The 13196-nt window shown below is 37.9% G+C and overlaps 1 protein-coding gene across 1 annotated transcript in view; it reads left to right on the top strand.

Annotated features, from left to right (window-relative positions):
- LOC118904403 (dynein heavy chain 8, axonemal) overlaps nucleotides 1-13196 on the top strand; it is a 325133-nt gene that overhangs the window by 77280 nt on the left and 234657 nt on the right. The window contains exons 26-30 of the mRNA XM_036870462.1: nucleotides 448-683; nucleotides 2648-2752; nucleotides 6814-6927; nucleotides 8230-8292; nucleotides 11729-11829. Coding sequence (XP_036726357.1) covers nucleotides 448-683; nucleotides 2648-2752; nucleotides 6814-6927; nucleotides 8230-8292; nucleotides 11729-11829 — 619 coding nt within the window. The remainder of the gene's footprint in view (nucleotides 1-447; nucleotides 684-2647; nucleotides 2753-6813; nucleotides 6928-8229; nucleotides 8293-11728; nucleotides 11830-13196) is intronic.

Raw genomic sequence — 13196 nt, 5'->3', positions numbered from 1 at the left:
AAGCCCAAGCTGACTCTACTGCTAACTGTAGTGAGGGAGAGCTGTATTAGACAGGCACAGTGTTCTCAACAGTGTAGGCTGCTGGTCTCATATAGGGGTTACCTAGAGGAAATTGGGGAAATGAGTGAAGGCTTCTAATGGGATGGCCAGAAACAGAGCAAGGTTCACATTGGATAGTGCTAGGACTAATTTCCAAAATTCTCCATCGACTTCAGTGTCTTTCTCATGAATGGCTTAATATACTCCACCAGGATAGGAATTAAGTCTTCAAAATCCTTACAGAACATTTAATTCAGACGAACTACAGACTAACTACATTTCAAGTGCTCAGTGTGGCTAGTGGTCATCAAATGGACAGTGCAGTTATAGATGCTCAGATTACACATAAAGTGAATTGTTTCAGAATGTCAGTTGTATTTTATCTTGACCTTTTCTTGTCTTCACCAGAGCCAATGAAATTGGCCTTATCAGTTGAGGCTAAGGCATGGAAGATGCTACTCTGTCGATATTTGAATGAAGAATACAAAAAGAAAATGTCAGACATGATAGCATTTATCAATGAATACTTGAAAAAGTTATCTAGACCTATTCGTGATTTAGATGATGTCAGGTTTGCAATGGAAGCCTTGTCTTGTATCCGTGATAATGAAATTCAAATGGACATGACTTTGGGACCAATTGAAGTAAGAAATGATTGCATTTTTCTTTCTTGAAATGGTATTTTTTTTAAAAAATAGAGAAACACTAAAAAGTTGATTTCTTCATCTATTTTATGGCACAGTCTGCCTATTTTTCCTCTCTGATGTTGATGTCCTTGGAGGGATTTTGACAATTATCAACAGTGAACAATATATGAAGGAATATTAATATATTCATAATGATGTACTGGTCTAGACAGTGTTCATTTTTTTTATGCTGGCACTTACATTTTACAGAAAAGAATGGTGGTATTCTCTCACTTCAGTCCTGACATGTTAGGCAAGTTCCCCAAATATCTTTGGCTTTCCTTAGAAACCAGTTATGTGTCTCACCTATGAGCAGCGGCATACCATGGGCAGGTGGTGGGAGTGGTCCACTTAGGCTCAATAGTAAATTGTTGGAATTTATATCAACAAGAGATGTTTTTAGGGAAGAGTACTGTTTTAGTTCCTGTTGCTCCTATAACAAATTACCGTAAACTTAATGGCTTAAAACAAATTGTTTTATAGTTGTAGAGGTCAGAAGTATGAAAATGGGTCTTACGGGGCTAAAATCAACATGTCAGCAGGGGCTGTAGGGAAGAATCCGTTCCTTGCTTTGTCCAGCTTCTAGAGGCTGCTTGCATTCTTTGGCTCCTGGCTCCCTTCCAGCAGTGCCATCACTCCTACCCCTGCTTCTGTCACCACATCTCTGACTCTGAATCTCCTGCCTCCCTCTTTCCCTTAAATGGACCTCTGTGATTACATTGGGCCCACATGGCTAATACAGGATAATCTCCCCATGTCAAATTCTTTTACTAATCATATCTGCAAAGTCCATTTTGCCACATAAGGTGACATATCCACAGATTCTGGAGATTAGGGTGTGGATAACATTGGGGAGGCTGTTATTCTGTCTCTCACAAATACTTATGACTAATATTTAGAATTTCTGGCTCATGGTGATAATAAAAATCAGACTCAGTTCGTTTTATTACTGTTTTTTAAATTCTCTGTGGACAACGCACTCCCTTATTGCCTGCAAACCTGGGGAATTGGCACTCCCCCTGCCTCCTTTTGGTACCCAGTGTTCATGACTGTGCATTGCTTTCTTGAACCCATTTAGAGTTTATACACTTTGGGAGCTAATGAAATTCATACCTTTACTACTTTAAATCTTAGTATTTGGGTATTTTGAATGCTGACCGCTTGCTTCTCAAGATTTAATAAATTATCATATCATTTTTTCCTGACTGCCGAAGCTCAGTTTTTCAGCATAAATTCTTTTGGTAAAGCCAATTGCCAACTCATCACTTTAAAAAATTTAGGCAAAATTGGTATATAAAATTATACAAATTTCAGGTGTACAACATTATAATTCAATATTTGTATGCACTATAAAGTGATCACCACTGTAAGTCTTGTTACCATCTATCACCATACAGTTGATCCCCTTCACCCATTTCACCGTCCTCCAATCCCCTTCCTCTCTAGTTACCCACCAATCTATTCTCTGTATCTATGAATTTGTTTTTGTTTTGTTTTGTTTGTTCATTAGTTTCTGTTCTTCAGAATATCTCCCACATCGTCATTTCATTCCATTCCTTATATAGCCAACCCATATTTCAATAGAGTATGAGAAAACATTTTGCATGGTGTTGTCACAAGATCAAGGAGGAGAGAGGCAGAAAATTATTCCAGGGAGTTTTTCCTAGGATAGTATCTCAAAGCGATTTGCCTACTCTCCACCAGAATCACCTTGGTGCTTATTAAGTTCAGATTTCAGGGCCTGGGATCTAGAGTCAATATCTGATGTAAGTGATAATCTAAAGGACCTTTTTATACACGTTTAATTTTGGGACCCATTCTTCTAGTCTTTGAAGACATAGGAATGTGTCTTTAGAAGGCATCTAAGTCATTTGGCAATTATATTCCTTGTGATGTTTCTGAACTCTGCCCCCACCCCACAGGAAGCCTATGCTATTTTAAACAGATTTGAAGTTGAAGTAACCAAAGAAGAATCAGAAGCAGTTGATACCTTGAGATATTCTTTCAACAAATTGCAGAGTAAAGCTGTAAGTACAAATTTAATTCTTACTTTTTTTTTTTATTGCTGTGTTGGGTCTTAGTTACGGTATGCTGGCTCTTCACTGTGACGCATGGGCTTCTCTCTAGTTGTGGCGTGCGTGCGGGTTTTCTCTTCTCTAGTTGCGGTGTGTGGGCTCCAGAGCACGTGAGCTCTGTAGTTTGCGGCATGCAGGCTCTCCCGCTGAGGCGGGCGAGCTGAGTAGTTGTGGTGCGTGGCATTGGTTGCCCCGCATGTGGGATCTTAGTTCCCTGACCAGGGATCGAACCCGCGCCCCCTGCATTGGAAGGCGATTCTTTACCACTGGACCACCAGGGAAGTCCCAATTCTTACTTTTTTATTAAGTCACTATCTCCAGAAAAAAATACATTTCAAACCTTTAAAAAGCTCAATATATATTACCTTAAAAGCTTTATTGAGATATAATCCACGTACTATAACATTTACCATTTCAAAGTATACAATACTGTGATTGTTAATATATGCACAGAGTTGCATGACAATCATCATTATCTAATTTTAGAATATTTTCTTCACCCCAAAAGCAACCCCATACCCATTAGTAATCACTCCTCATTTTCCTCCTTACCCTAGCCCCTGGCAGCCACTACTTTTTGTCTCTATGGATTTGCCTTTTCTGGACACTTAATATAGATAGAATCATATAATATGTAGTCTTTTGTGACTGGCTTCTTTCACTTACAATAATGTCGTCAAGGTTTATCCATATTGTCTCACGTACCAGTACTTCATTTTCCTAATGTCTAATAATTCTTAGCATCTTTACATGTACTTATCAGCCATTTGTATATCTTCTTTGAAGAAAGGTGAATTTAAATCCTTTCCTTATTTTTTAAATTGGGTTGTCTCTTTGAGTTGTAAGAGTTCTTTATATATTCTGGATGTAAGTCCCTTAATCAAAGGATTTGCAAACATTTTCTTTCATTTGTTGGGTTTTTTCACTTTCTTGATGGTGTCCTTTGAAGTACAAAAATTTTAAATTTTGATAAAGTCCAATTTGTCTATTTTTTCTTCCATTGCTTGTGTTTTGGTACTGTATGTAGGAAACCATTGCCTAATCCAGGGTCATGAAGGGTCACTACTGTGTTTTCTTATGAGAGTTTTATAATTTCACCCTTACATTTAGGTCTTTGATACATTTTGAGTTAATTTTTGTATATGGTGTGAGTTAGGGGTCCAACGTCATGTAAAAGCATGTGGATATCCTGTTGTCTCAGTGCCATTTGTTGTAAAGACTATCCTTTCACCAATGAATTGTCTTGGCACCCTGGAGAAAATCAATTAACCATAAATGTAAGGGTTTATTTCTGGACTGTCAATTCTATTCTGTTGATCCATATGTCTACCCCTATGCCAGTCTTGATTATAGTAGCTTTGTACTAAGGTTAAAAAAATTGTGGTAAAATACACATAACCTAAAATTTACCATCTTAATCATTTTTAAGTGTAGAGTTCAGTAGTGTTAAGTGTGTTCACATTGTTGTGCAACCAATCTCCAGAACTTTTTCATATTGCAAAACTGAAACTACCCATTCAACAACAATTCCCCATTTCACCCTTTCCCCAGTTCCTGGGAACTACCATTCTACTTTGTCTTTATGAATTTGACTACTTCAGTTTCCTCATATATGTGAAATCATACAATATTTTTCTTTTTGTAACTGACTTATTTCAGTTAGCATAATGTCGTCAAGATTCATCCGTGTTGTAGCGTATGTCAGAATTTCCTTCCTTTACAATGCTGAAGAATATTCCCTCATATGCAGCATATACCACATTTTGTTTATTCATTCATGCATCAATGGGCACTTGTGTTTCTCCCACCTTTTGGCTGTTGTGAATAATGCTACTATGGACATGGGTGTACAGAAATCTCTTTGAGACCTGCTTTCAGTTCTTTTGGATACACCCAGGAATAGAATTCCTGGATCATATAGTAATTCTATTTTCACTTTTTTATAACTGCCGTACTGTGTTCCATAGCAGCTGCACCATTTTACATTCCCAGCAACAGTGCACAAGGGTTCCAATTTCTCCACATGCTCACCAACACTTGTTATTTTCTGTGTCCTTGATAGTAGGCATCCTAATGGGTGAGGTGGTATCTCATTGTGGTTTTGATTTGCATTTCCCTAATGAAAAGTGATGTTGAGCATCTTTTCATATGCTTGTTGGCCATTTGTATATCTTGCCTAGTTTTAAGTTGGGTTGTTTGTTTTTTGTTGCTGTTGGGTGGTGGAAGTTCTTTATATATTCTGGATATTAACTTCTTATCAGACATATGATTAGCAAATATTTTCTCCCATTCTATAGGGTGACTGTTCACTCTGTTGATTGTATCTTTATAATCCTTTTTATTTCTATAAAGTAAGTAGTGATGTCCCTTCTTTCTTTCCTAATTTTAGTAATTTGAGTCCTTTCTCCTTTATTCTAGGTTAGACTAGGTAAAGTTTTGTCACTTCTGTTGCTCTTTTCAAAGAAGAAACTTTTAGCTTGTTGATTTTCTCTATTGTTTTCTTATTCTCTGTATCATTTATTTGTGCTCTTTTTAAATTATTTTCTTCCTTTTGCTTGCTTTGGGTTTAGTTTGTTCTTCTTTGTCTAGTTTGTTAAGGTGGATGGTTAGCTTACTGATTTGAGGTCTTTTTTCTTTTAATGTTGGCGTTTATAGCTATAAATCTCTCTCTAAGCATTTTTGAAGTTGGTAAATATTTAGCCATTAAAAGTGAACCCCAAGGGAGGGTCCAGATTCTTTAATTATACTAAAAATTTTTATTGAATATTAATTAATTAATGTTGGCTTAAAATTTCCTGTTTATGGAAAGATTTGTCACTGAGATTGAAGCAAGGCACAGTAGCAAGGACACAGAGCTGAATTTGGGGTCATGACTTGTGATTCTGGCTCTGCCACTAGCCAATTGGGTGATCTTATGCAAGTTAATAACCTTTGTTTCTCAGTTTCTTCGTGTGGTCCTTTAGGAATATTTTAGAAGCTTTTAAAAATGCAGTTATGAGGCTTGAGATGATGTACATAAAATACTTTTTCAATACTTATTTCTATTTAAGTTCATTATTGACTAATCACTTATTTTGAAAAGTGCTTGCTGGTTAGTCTAGACAGTGAGTCTTAGGAAGGAAATGGGGAGCCCTCTGTTGAGATTTAGTGAAGCCCAGTTTTCTATTATTGTTCAATTTAACAGATTCATTTGGGTTTTTCTGCCATCTCTCTGTTAGTGTTAAACCTACTGACCCAGTCTTTACTACAGTCACCATTAAGCTTAAAGCAGTATATGTTCCAACCCAGAAAAACGCTATTGTTGAGAGCAGTTAAGAGCAAGAGCCCTGGAACCACACTGCCAGGTTTTGAATCTTGACCTTGTCTCATACTGGTGCTAGGACGTTGAGGAAGTTAGTCTCTGTGGGCCTTGGTTTTCTCACTTGTAAAATGGGTATAATATTAGTATTTACCACGCAGGATGGTTGTGAGCATTAAATGAGTTAACATATGTAAAGAGCCTGGCAGAGAGAAAACATGAATTAAGTGCTAACTATTATGATTGCAGGTTTAAGCAGAAGCTTTGAAGACCATTGTGGAAGACATTTGCTATTTTTTTTAAACCTAGAGTAATATCATTTTCTTAGAGGGAACTGCTCCAATTACTGGAACCATGTGAACCTACTAGAAATTGTTAATCCCAGACTGTGGCCTGGTCCCAGAGACAGCATGTGACTCAGACTGGGCCCATAGTAGTAACTGTTTCCTTGGCCTGAACTGGGTCAGCCAGAAAATGTTTTCCTAACTGCAGTTAGATAGCTTTGCCTCTTGGGTCATGAACTAGAATGATTTGAGTCTCTTGATGGTTCATTTGGATTGTTTATTTCTGTGTTTTTCTTTTTTTTAACAAATAACATTGCAGAGACATCCTTGTTCATACAGTACATCTGTGACAAACTTGCTGGAGTAAAATTGTAGTTTTCATTTAAATACATTACTTTCACTCTCACATTGAATATTCTTTTTTATTCCAGGTTTCTGTACAAGATGAACTAGTTCAAGTGCAGCCAAAGTTTAAACGTAGTCTACTAGAATCCGTGGAAGTTTTTTGTGAGGATGTAATGAATTTTGCAGAAGCATATGAGACGGTAATTGAAGTGTTGCATGCTGTGTGTTAAGTTGTTTGGTGGTATGTTTATATGAGATGAAAGTAATGAACCCTGAGAAATACACTGTGATTTGTACATTGTATGTAAGAGGCTATCTTTGCATATTTGCAGCTATTAAAAAGGGGGGATAGCTCTTCTTTTAAGCATGTTTCATGTAGAAAGAGAGAAGATTTAACTGCTAAAAGGAGCAACAACTTTGGAAATTGTGGAAGGAACAAAGTCTGCTTTTGTCCTTTCTCAAGACCAGAATACTCATAACTAAAAATGTAATACAGTTGTTGGAAGGCTGTAAGAAACTATAAATGCCCTAATGCCAGGGTTATGCAACTGATTTTTTCCCCACTAACTCTTAGAGAACCAAAAGGGTCACTGAACATAAATAATAAATGTCATCCTTGGTCAGTCCCACAGACTATTCAACCTGGTATAATGACTGATTAATGGTCGACCTCTTTGAAGTTAAACTCAGAAGTTGGATATAGTCCCCTAAAATATTCTACTTTCTTTTAGTGGTCACAATAGATCTGAAATCATAAGATAATTTAAGCCCTTGGCGCTACTTTTATAACACTTTTTTTTAACGTGTACTAAACATCTCTTTTAGGTTTGATTAGTCAACATTTTATTGCTCTATTATTCTATTACACTGGCAATCTGGCATATTATTTAGCATATCCATAATATTCATGATTGTACAGACCCTTTGGGATCTTTTTTGCAACTGTTTTCTGGCTCATGGCCACCAGAGACCGCCTTCTGCTTCTTCCAAGTATTCAACCTTATGTGTGTCTCTGTTTCCATATTGGGCTGGACTCTTCGTGAAAGGAGGTTGTTCTCAGAGCCCTATCTCAGTTATTCTAATGCACAACCACAGCATCATCATTTATAATCATAAATGAAATGAAACAGAGCTCTTGTGTTACGAACTTCATATAGGATGTAATTTAATCACATTTTTTATTAGCTGTGTCAAGGTCCTGTAAAAAATGAATGGAAGTTACAGTGATGCAAATATACTAAAACTGAGTGTTATCATAGTCTGTGAATATAATAAAAACCGTTGAATTGTACATTTTAAATGAGTTGATTGTATAATATGTGAATTATATCTCAATAAAACTGTTGCAAAAAATAAATGAAAACTTCATGTACAGGACAAAATTAGATCATGTAAATTAAAAATCATGTTTATTTGTTTAAAAGGAAATAATAGATAAACCTAATAAATAGATAAATACATGTGATTAGGAATTAAAATGCAGATTATGTTATTCATTACAGGAAGGACCCATGGTTCCAAATATACCACCCCAAGAAGCTAGCAACAGGTTACAGATATTTCAGGTAAAACTACATTTTTTTGGTTACATTTACATTCCCTGCATTTATACTTAGGTGGCTTCCACGGTCATCCCACCAGGAAATATAGAGCTGTTGTCCAAAAACCAGTGTTTTCTTTACTAGGATTACGCAAGTTTTGCAGCAAATCTAGCCATATGAAGGCTTTCTGTAATTTATGCTTTAGTTTTGCCACATACTGGGTAGGTGTTTCTAAATATTCCTTTACCTATGTCGGAGGTTACTTCATATCACTTGATGATTGGGTTTTTCACCCCAAACCAAACAAATGGAGTAGTCAGTAATCTTGTTTTTGTTGCTTTATATGTAGGTTCCATGGATGGTTCAGGTTGGTTCCATGCACACTTTTGCCAGAAAGGTTCAGTCAGTTTGGATGAAACCTCTTAAACTGCAGGTTCTCCTGAGATTGGTAGGGGTAGTTCAGGCTTTTTCCATAATAACCAACTGGAATTTTTCATATGATATCTAATTTTCAAGTATCTCCCTTGATTTGAGTGTTTTAAAACAGAAAAGCCATACCATGATAAGAAAAGTGTTTCTTCAGGATCATTGGAACAAGCAGGAATTGCAGCTGGTCCCTAGTGGAATAAACTTATGCAAAGTAGACAAGATCATCTGTCCTGAGCCCATCTGTCTGCTGCCTGGTTGCAGGAGGGTAGGTCTGGCCCAGTAGATTTCTGTAAGATAACCCTTGTGCCGGCAAGGATTTTCGTGGGATGCAGCAGGCACAAGCCTTTCACCTAAATATGTTCTCCTCAGATAAAAAGCCTAGTCCCATGTGATTGTTGGGGTTCTCCAGAACTATGGCCGTCACTCTTCGACTAAAACCAGCTCCTCCCATCACCCTTGCCAGCTCTTTATGCTGGACCCTGGAGGAAACTCTGATCCTTTACTACCTGAAGTCCTCAGATTTGGAGCCAGGGTCCCAGGGAGAGGCCTTCCTCTCCGGAGGAGCCAGGACTAAGACTGATGTGGTGGCTGCCCGCTGAGCCAAGAGGAACCTCTCAGCAGTAAAAGCAATAGGTAGTAACGTTGGATGGTGGTAAGCGCCAAGGGAAAAGGGAAAAGGCAGGGAAGGGGCATAAAGTGCTAGGCTGTGTGTATGTAAAGTAGAGGTGAAATTTAAAATAGGGTCTCCAGGGAAGGCCTCCCTGAGAGGTGACATTGGAGTAGAGACCTGGGGAAGTGAGAGAATGAGCCAGGCAGATGATCTGGAGGAGCAGCTTTCCAGGCAGGGGAAGAGCAGTACACAAGGCCTGAGTAAGAGCATGTAAGAGAAGCAACGGGAGATTAGTATGGCTGGAACAGAATGAGCAAGGAGATAGTTGTAGCACTAAGTCCAGAGAGCTAAGGAGAGGACAGACTGTTAGAAGCCTTGCCAGCCCCTGAGGGGCACTGGCTTTGACTCTGAGTGAGATGAGTGGCATGATCTTATGTTTTCATGGGCCAGCCTGTCTACTGCATTGAGAATAGATTATTGGAAGTCAAGGCTAAAAGCAGGGAGACTAATTAGGAGGCTATTGCAATCTTCCAGGGGAGAGATGATAGTAACCTGGACCAGAGTGGTGACATTGGAGTTGATGAAAAGTGATTGGAGCCTGGGTATATTCTGAAGATAGACGCCCCCCTTCCTTGTCTCTCCCTCGGGAGTTATCAATGTATCAGTCAACAACTGGGACTTTAATGAGCCACCCTTTTACTAGGGGTGTGTTCACTTCGTTGAAAAGGCAATGTAGGGCCCATCTTTTGCCTCCTTGTACCTTCTTTCTGCCTGTGCCTGGGCTTGTAAGCTGAGCAGCCTGTTTGCTGAGGATCTGGCTGGATATATGGCTGGGGGTCAGATTTGCAGACCTAACGCTTCTCAAAAACAGGTGTTCTCCCTCCCCCCCTCCAAAGCAGGTACCCAAGATCTAGATCTGGGGAAGAAGCAGGAGCCTCATCTCAGGTCCCAGTGGTGTTTTCTGATGCAACTTTACTCTGATTTGGGGAGTTACTGGGTACTTGGCTGCCGACAAAGCTGACATTTTGTTTCCTGTTTGGCTGGTGCTTTTTATATTATTTCGGACCTGAGTGGAAAAAGGAGTGAGGGATTGGCATTCATCAGTAGGCTTCATCACATTAACAAGATTTTAGGGACTTCCCTGGTGGCGCGGTGGTTAGGAATCTGCCTGCCAGTGCGGGGGACATGGGTTCAAGTCCTGGTCCGGGAAGATCCCACATGCCGCAGAACAACTAAGCCCATGCACCACAACTACTGGGCCCACGTGCCACAACTACTGAAGTCCATGCGACTAGAGCCTGTGCTCTGCAACAAGAGAAGCCACCGCAATGAGAAGCCTGCACACTGCAACGAAGACTAGCCCCAGCTCACTGCAAACAGAGAAAGCCCGCACGCAGCAACAAAGACCCAATGCAGCCAAAAGTAAATAAATAAATTTTTTAAAAAACACGAAGAAAACCCCAAGATTTTAAATGTCGTCCTTTAAGTGTATGGTAACTTTGAAGTTTTCGTTTCTCCTTTCCTAATGTCCACATAGTCCCATGGACTTTTCGTTCAGTACATTTATTGAGTAACCACCATACTAACCACCAAGGAATATAAAAAGTGCAAAATGGCTCTTCCTCTCTAGGAACGAAGAATTCGTTGGAGTTCCTCCTGCATCTTCACACCTTCCTGATTTGGCTCCTGTAAGATGTGCTAATGTATCTGTCAGATCTGTATCATTATCTGAGCACTGTGAGGTCTGATGCCAGACAGTTTCCAGGACTGGGAATTTAGGATCCTTATTGATATGTTATACCATTTATGTAGAGCACACATATCTTGTCACAAGTGAATTATTTCTGTTTGCTTTTGTGCTTTTAACCCTGTTAATACTTAGCATTCTAAGTATAGGAGATTCAAATTCCAGTTCAAAAGACCTGAACATTAACTTTGCTGATTTAAATTTAGAGTTATTTCAAATGGTGTTAAAATGGAATCCTTTATTTTATAGACTTGCTTGTAGAGAAAGCAAGGTTGAATGGATTATACCAATGCTTCACTCGTTTGAACCGTGTAGGAGAGATGACCAGGCTAAAATAATAGAAAAGTCTGAATTATAGAATTTTTAAAATGCAGTTTCATTACTTTCAGATGTATTTATGGGAACTTGAAATGTAAGTCTGGGGACCACTTAATTTATTAAGGAAATAATTTTACATAAAATGATTACTTTCAGAATGCTTGAAAGTTAATTTTCCTAAGTGCTTAACTTTCCCTCTGATAGCTTGTTATCAGCATAAATTTGCTTCACAAATCCTTGTTTCATAGATAATATTCAATAAACTTCAATGTAGCTTTTATTCCGATTATAATGAATTCTACTTTAATGGGCTCTGAATTTATTACATCTTACTATAATTTTAAAACCTTTTATAGGCCAATTTTGATGATCTGTGGAGGAAATTCGTTACATATTCATCTGGTGAACAACTTTTTGGGTTGCCTGTGACTGACTATGAGGTTTTACACAAAATTAGGTAAGTTTAGAAATTGGACAAGTTTATTATAAATAATTAACTGTCCATTAGAAGAATCATGTCATCATTAAATCCTTCATCATGCAGAGAAGAGTCTGGCTTGGCAAACTCCTAAATAGTCCCCTCATTCCTGGCTATTCCTGACCCATTGGATGCACAGTCTCCATATACAAAATAAATGTTCTAGGGGAGTGGAAAATACATTGCAAAAATTCTGGGCGTTAATGGCCTATATTTAGCCTGTGCTTTATTATTTTTCTTTTCGTGATTTTGAATAGTGTCAATAATTGTGCAGAAGCACTGCAACTTCGGATAACTTTTGTTTGCTTAGAGAAATAGCCGTCCTTGGCTCTTGCTTCCTGCTTACTGCATTTATGCTAAGTGCTTTTCCCCGTTGGGTAGGCATAGAATTCATTCAGATTGAAGGCCAAGGAACTTAATTGATTTTAAAGAGTAACAGTTGCTTTTAAACAGTGGATCTAGGATTTAACCAAGTATATTTTGGTAGAATGTTAAATATAACTTTCTTCAAAGGCAAAATTAAAACAGTGGTATTAGCTTATTAGGATCTTGGCTTTAGAACTTTATGCTGACTTGTTTCAAAGTCCCAGCATGAAAATGTCATGGCACAAGGTACCTAAAATTGTCTGAAGATAAATGAATTCCTCAGCCATTTAGGGAAGATGGTTTGTATTTTTTTTTCTAAAAATAGGCTTTTGCTAAGCTTAACCCAATTACTAATTGTGTTAGAATTGCCGATGTCTGGTCCTTTCCCCTGACATTAAATCAGAATCTCCGGGATGGGGTCCTAGCAATTCTGCATTTTTCTAAACTCTCTAGTTAATTCTTTTGCACACTCAGTCTGAGAATCAGTGTTTTATTTTGACCTGCAGTATTCTAGGAAAACTAATCATTCTCATTTACCTTCTGGACCAATGGACCCTTTTAATTTTTTATGTTTTTAAGTAATTATGAATACTTTTCAGAAGTAAGAATAAAGGAATGGTGAAAAGCAGTTTTATTAGAAAATTTAATAAGAATTTAAGCAGAGAAAACCCAAACTTTTACTCCATAATGTCCTGGTTTAAAGACGTATGTACACGAAATGGAGACCAACTTTTGAATGCAGCTCATTAGCTGTCATGCATGAACCTGGAGCATATCCATCCTGTAAACAGTGATTCCAGGTTTCAAATCCATCTTCAATAACTTCTAGCTTCTCATTACTTATGTTTTTTCTTGCACTTGCATGGTTAAAACTCAAAACTGTTGAAAACTCATACAGTCATAATTTTGTTCAACATCTTTTTTGCACTATAAATACAAACATCTTTACTTTTAAATTTGAATGATCAATTAACTTTTTC

The sequence above is a fragment of the Balaenoptera musculus genome, chromosome 11, assembly GCF_009873245.2.
Source record: "Balaenoptera musculus isolate JJ_BM4_2016_0621 chromosome 11, mBalMus1.pri.v3, whole genome shotgun sequence".
In the NCBI taxonomy this organism is placed as follows: Eukaryota; Metazoa; Chordata; class Mammalia; order Artiodactyla; family Balaenopteridae; genus Balaenoptera; species Balaenoptera musculus.
This window is presented reverse-complemented; position numbering and strand designations above follow the sequence as displayed.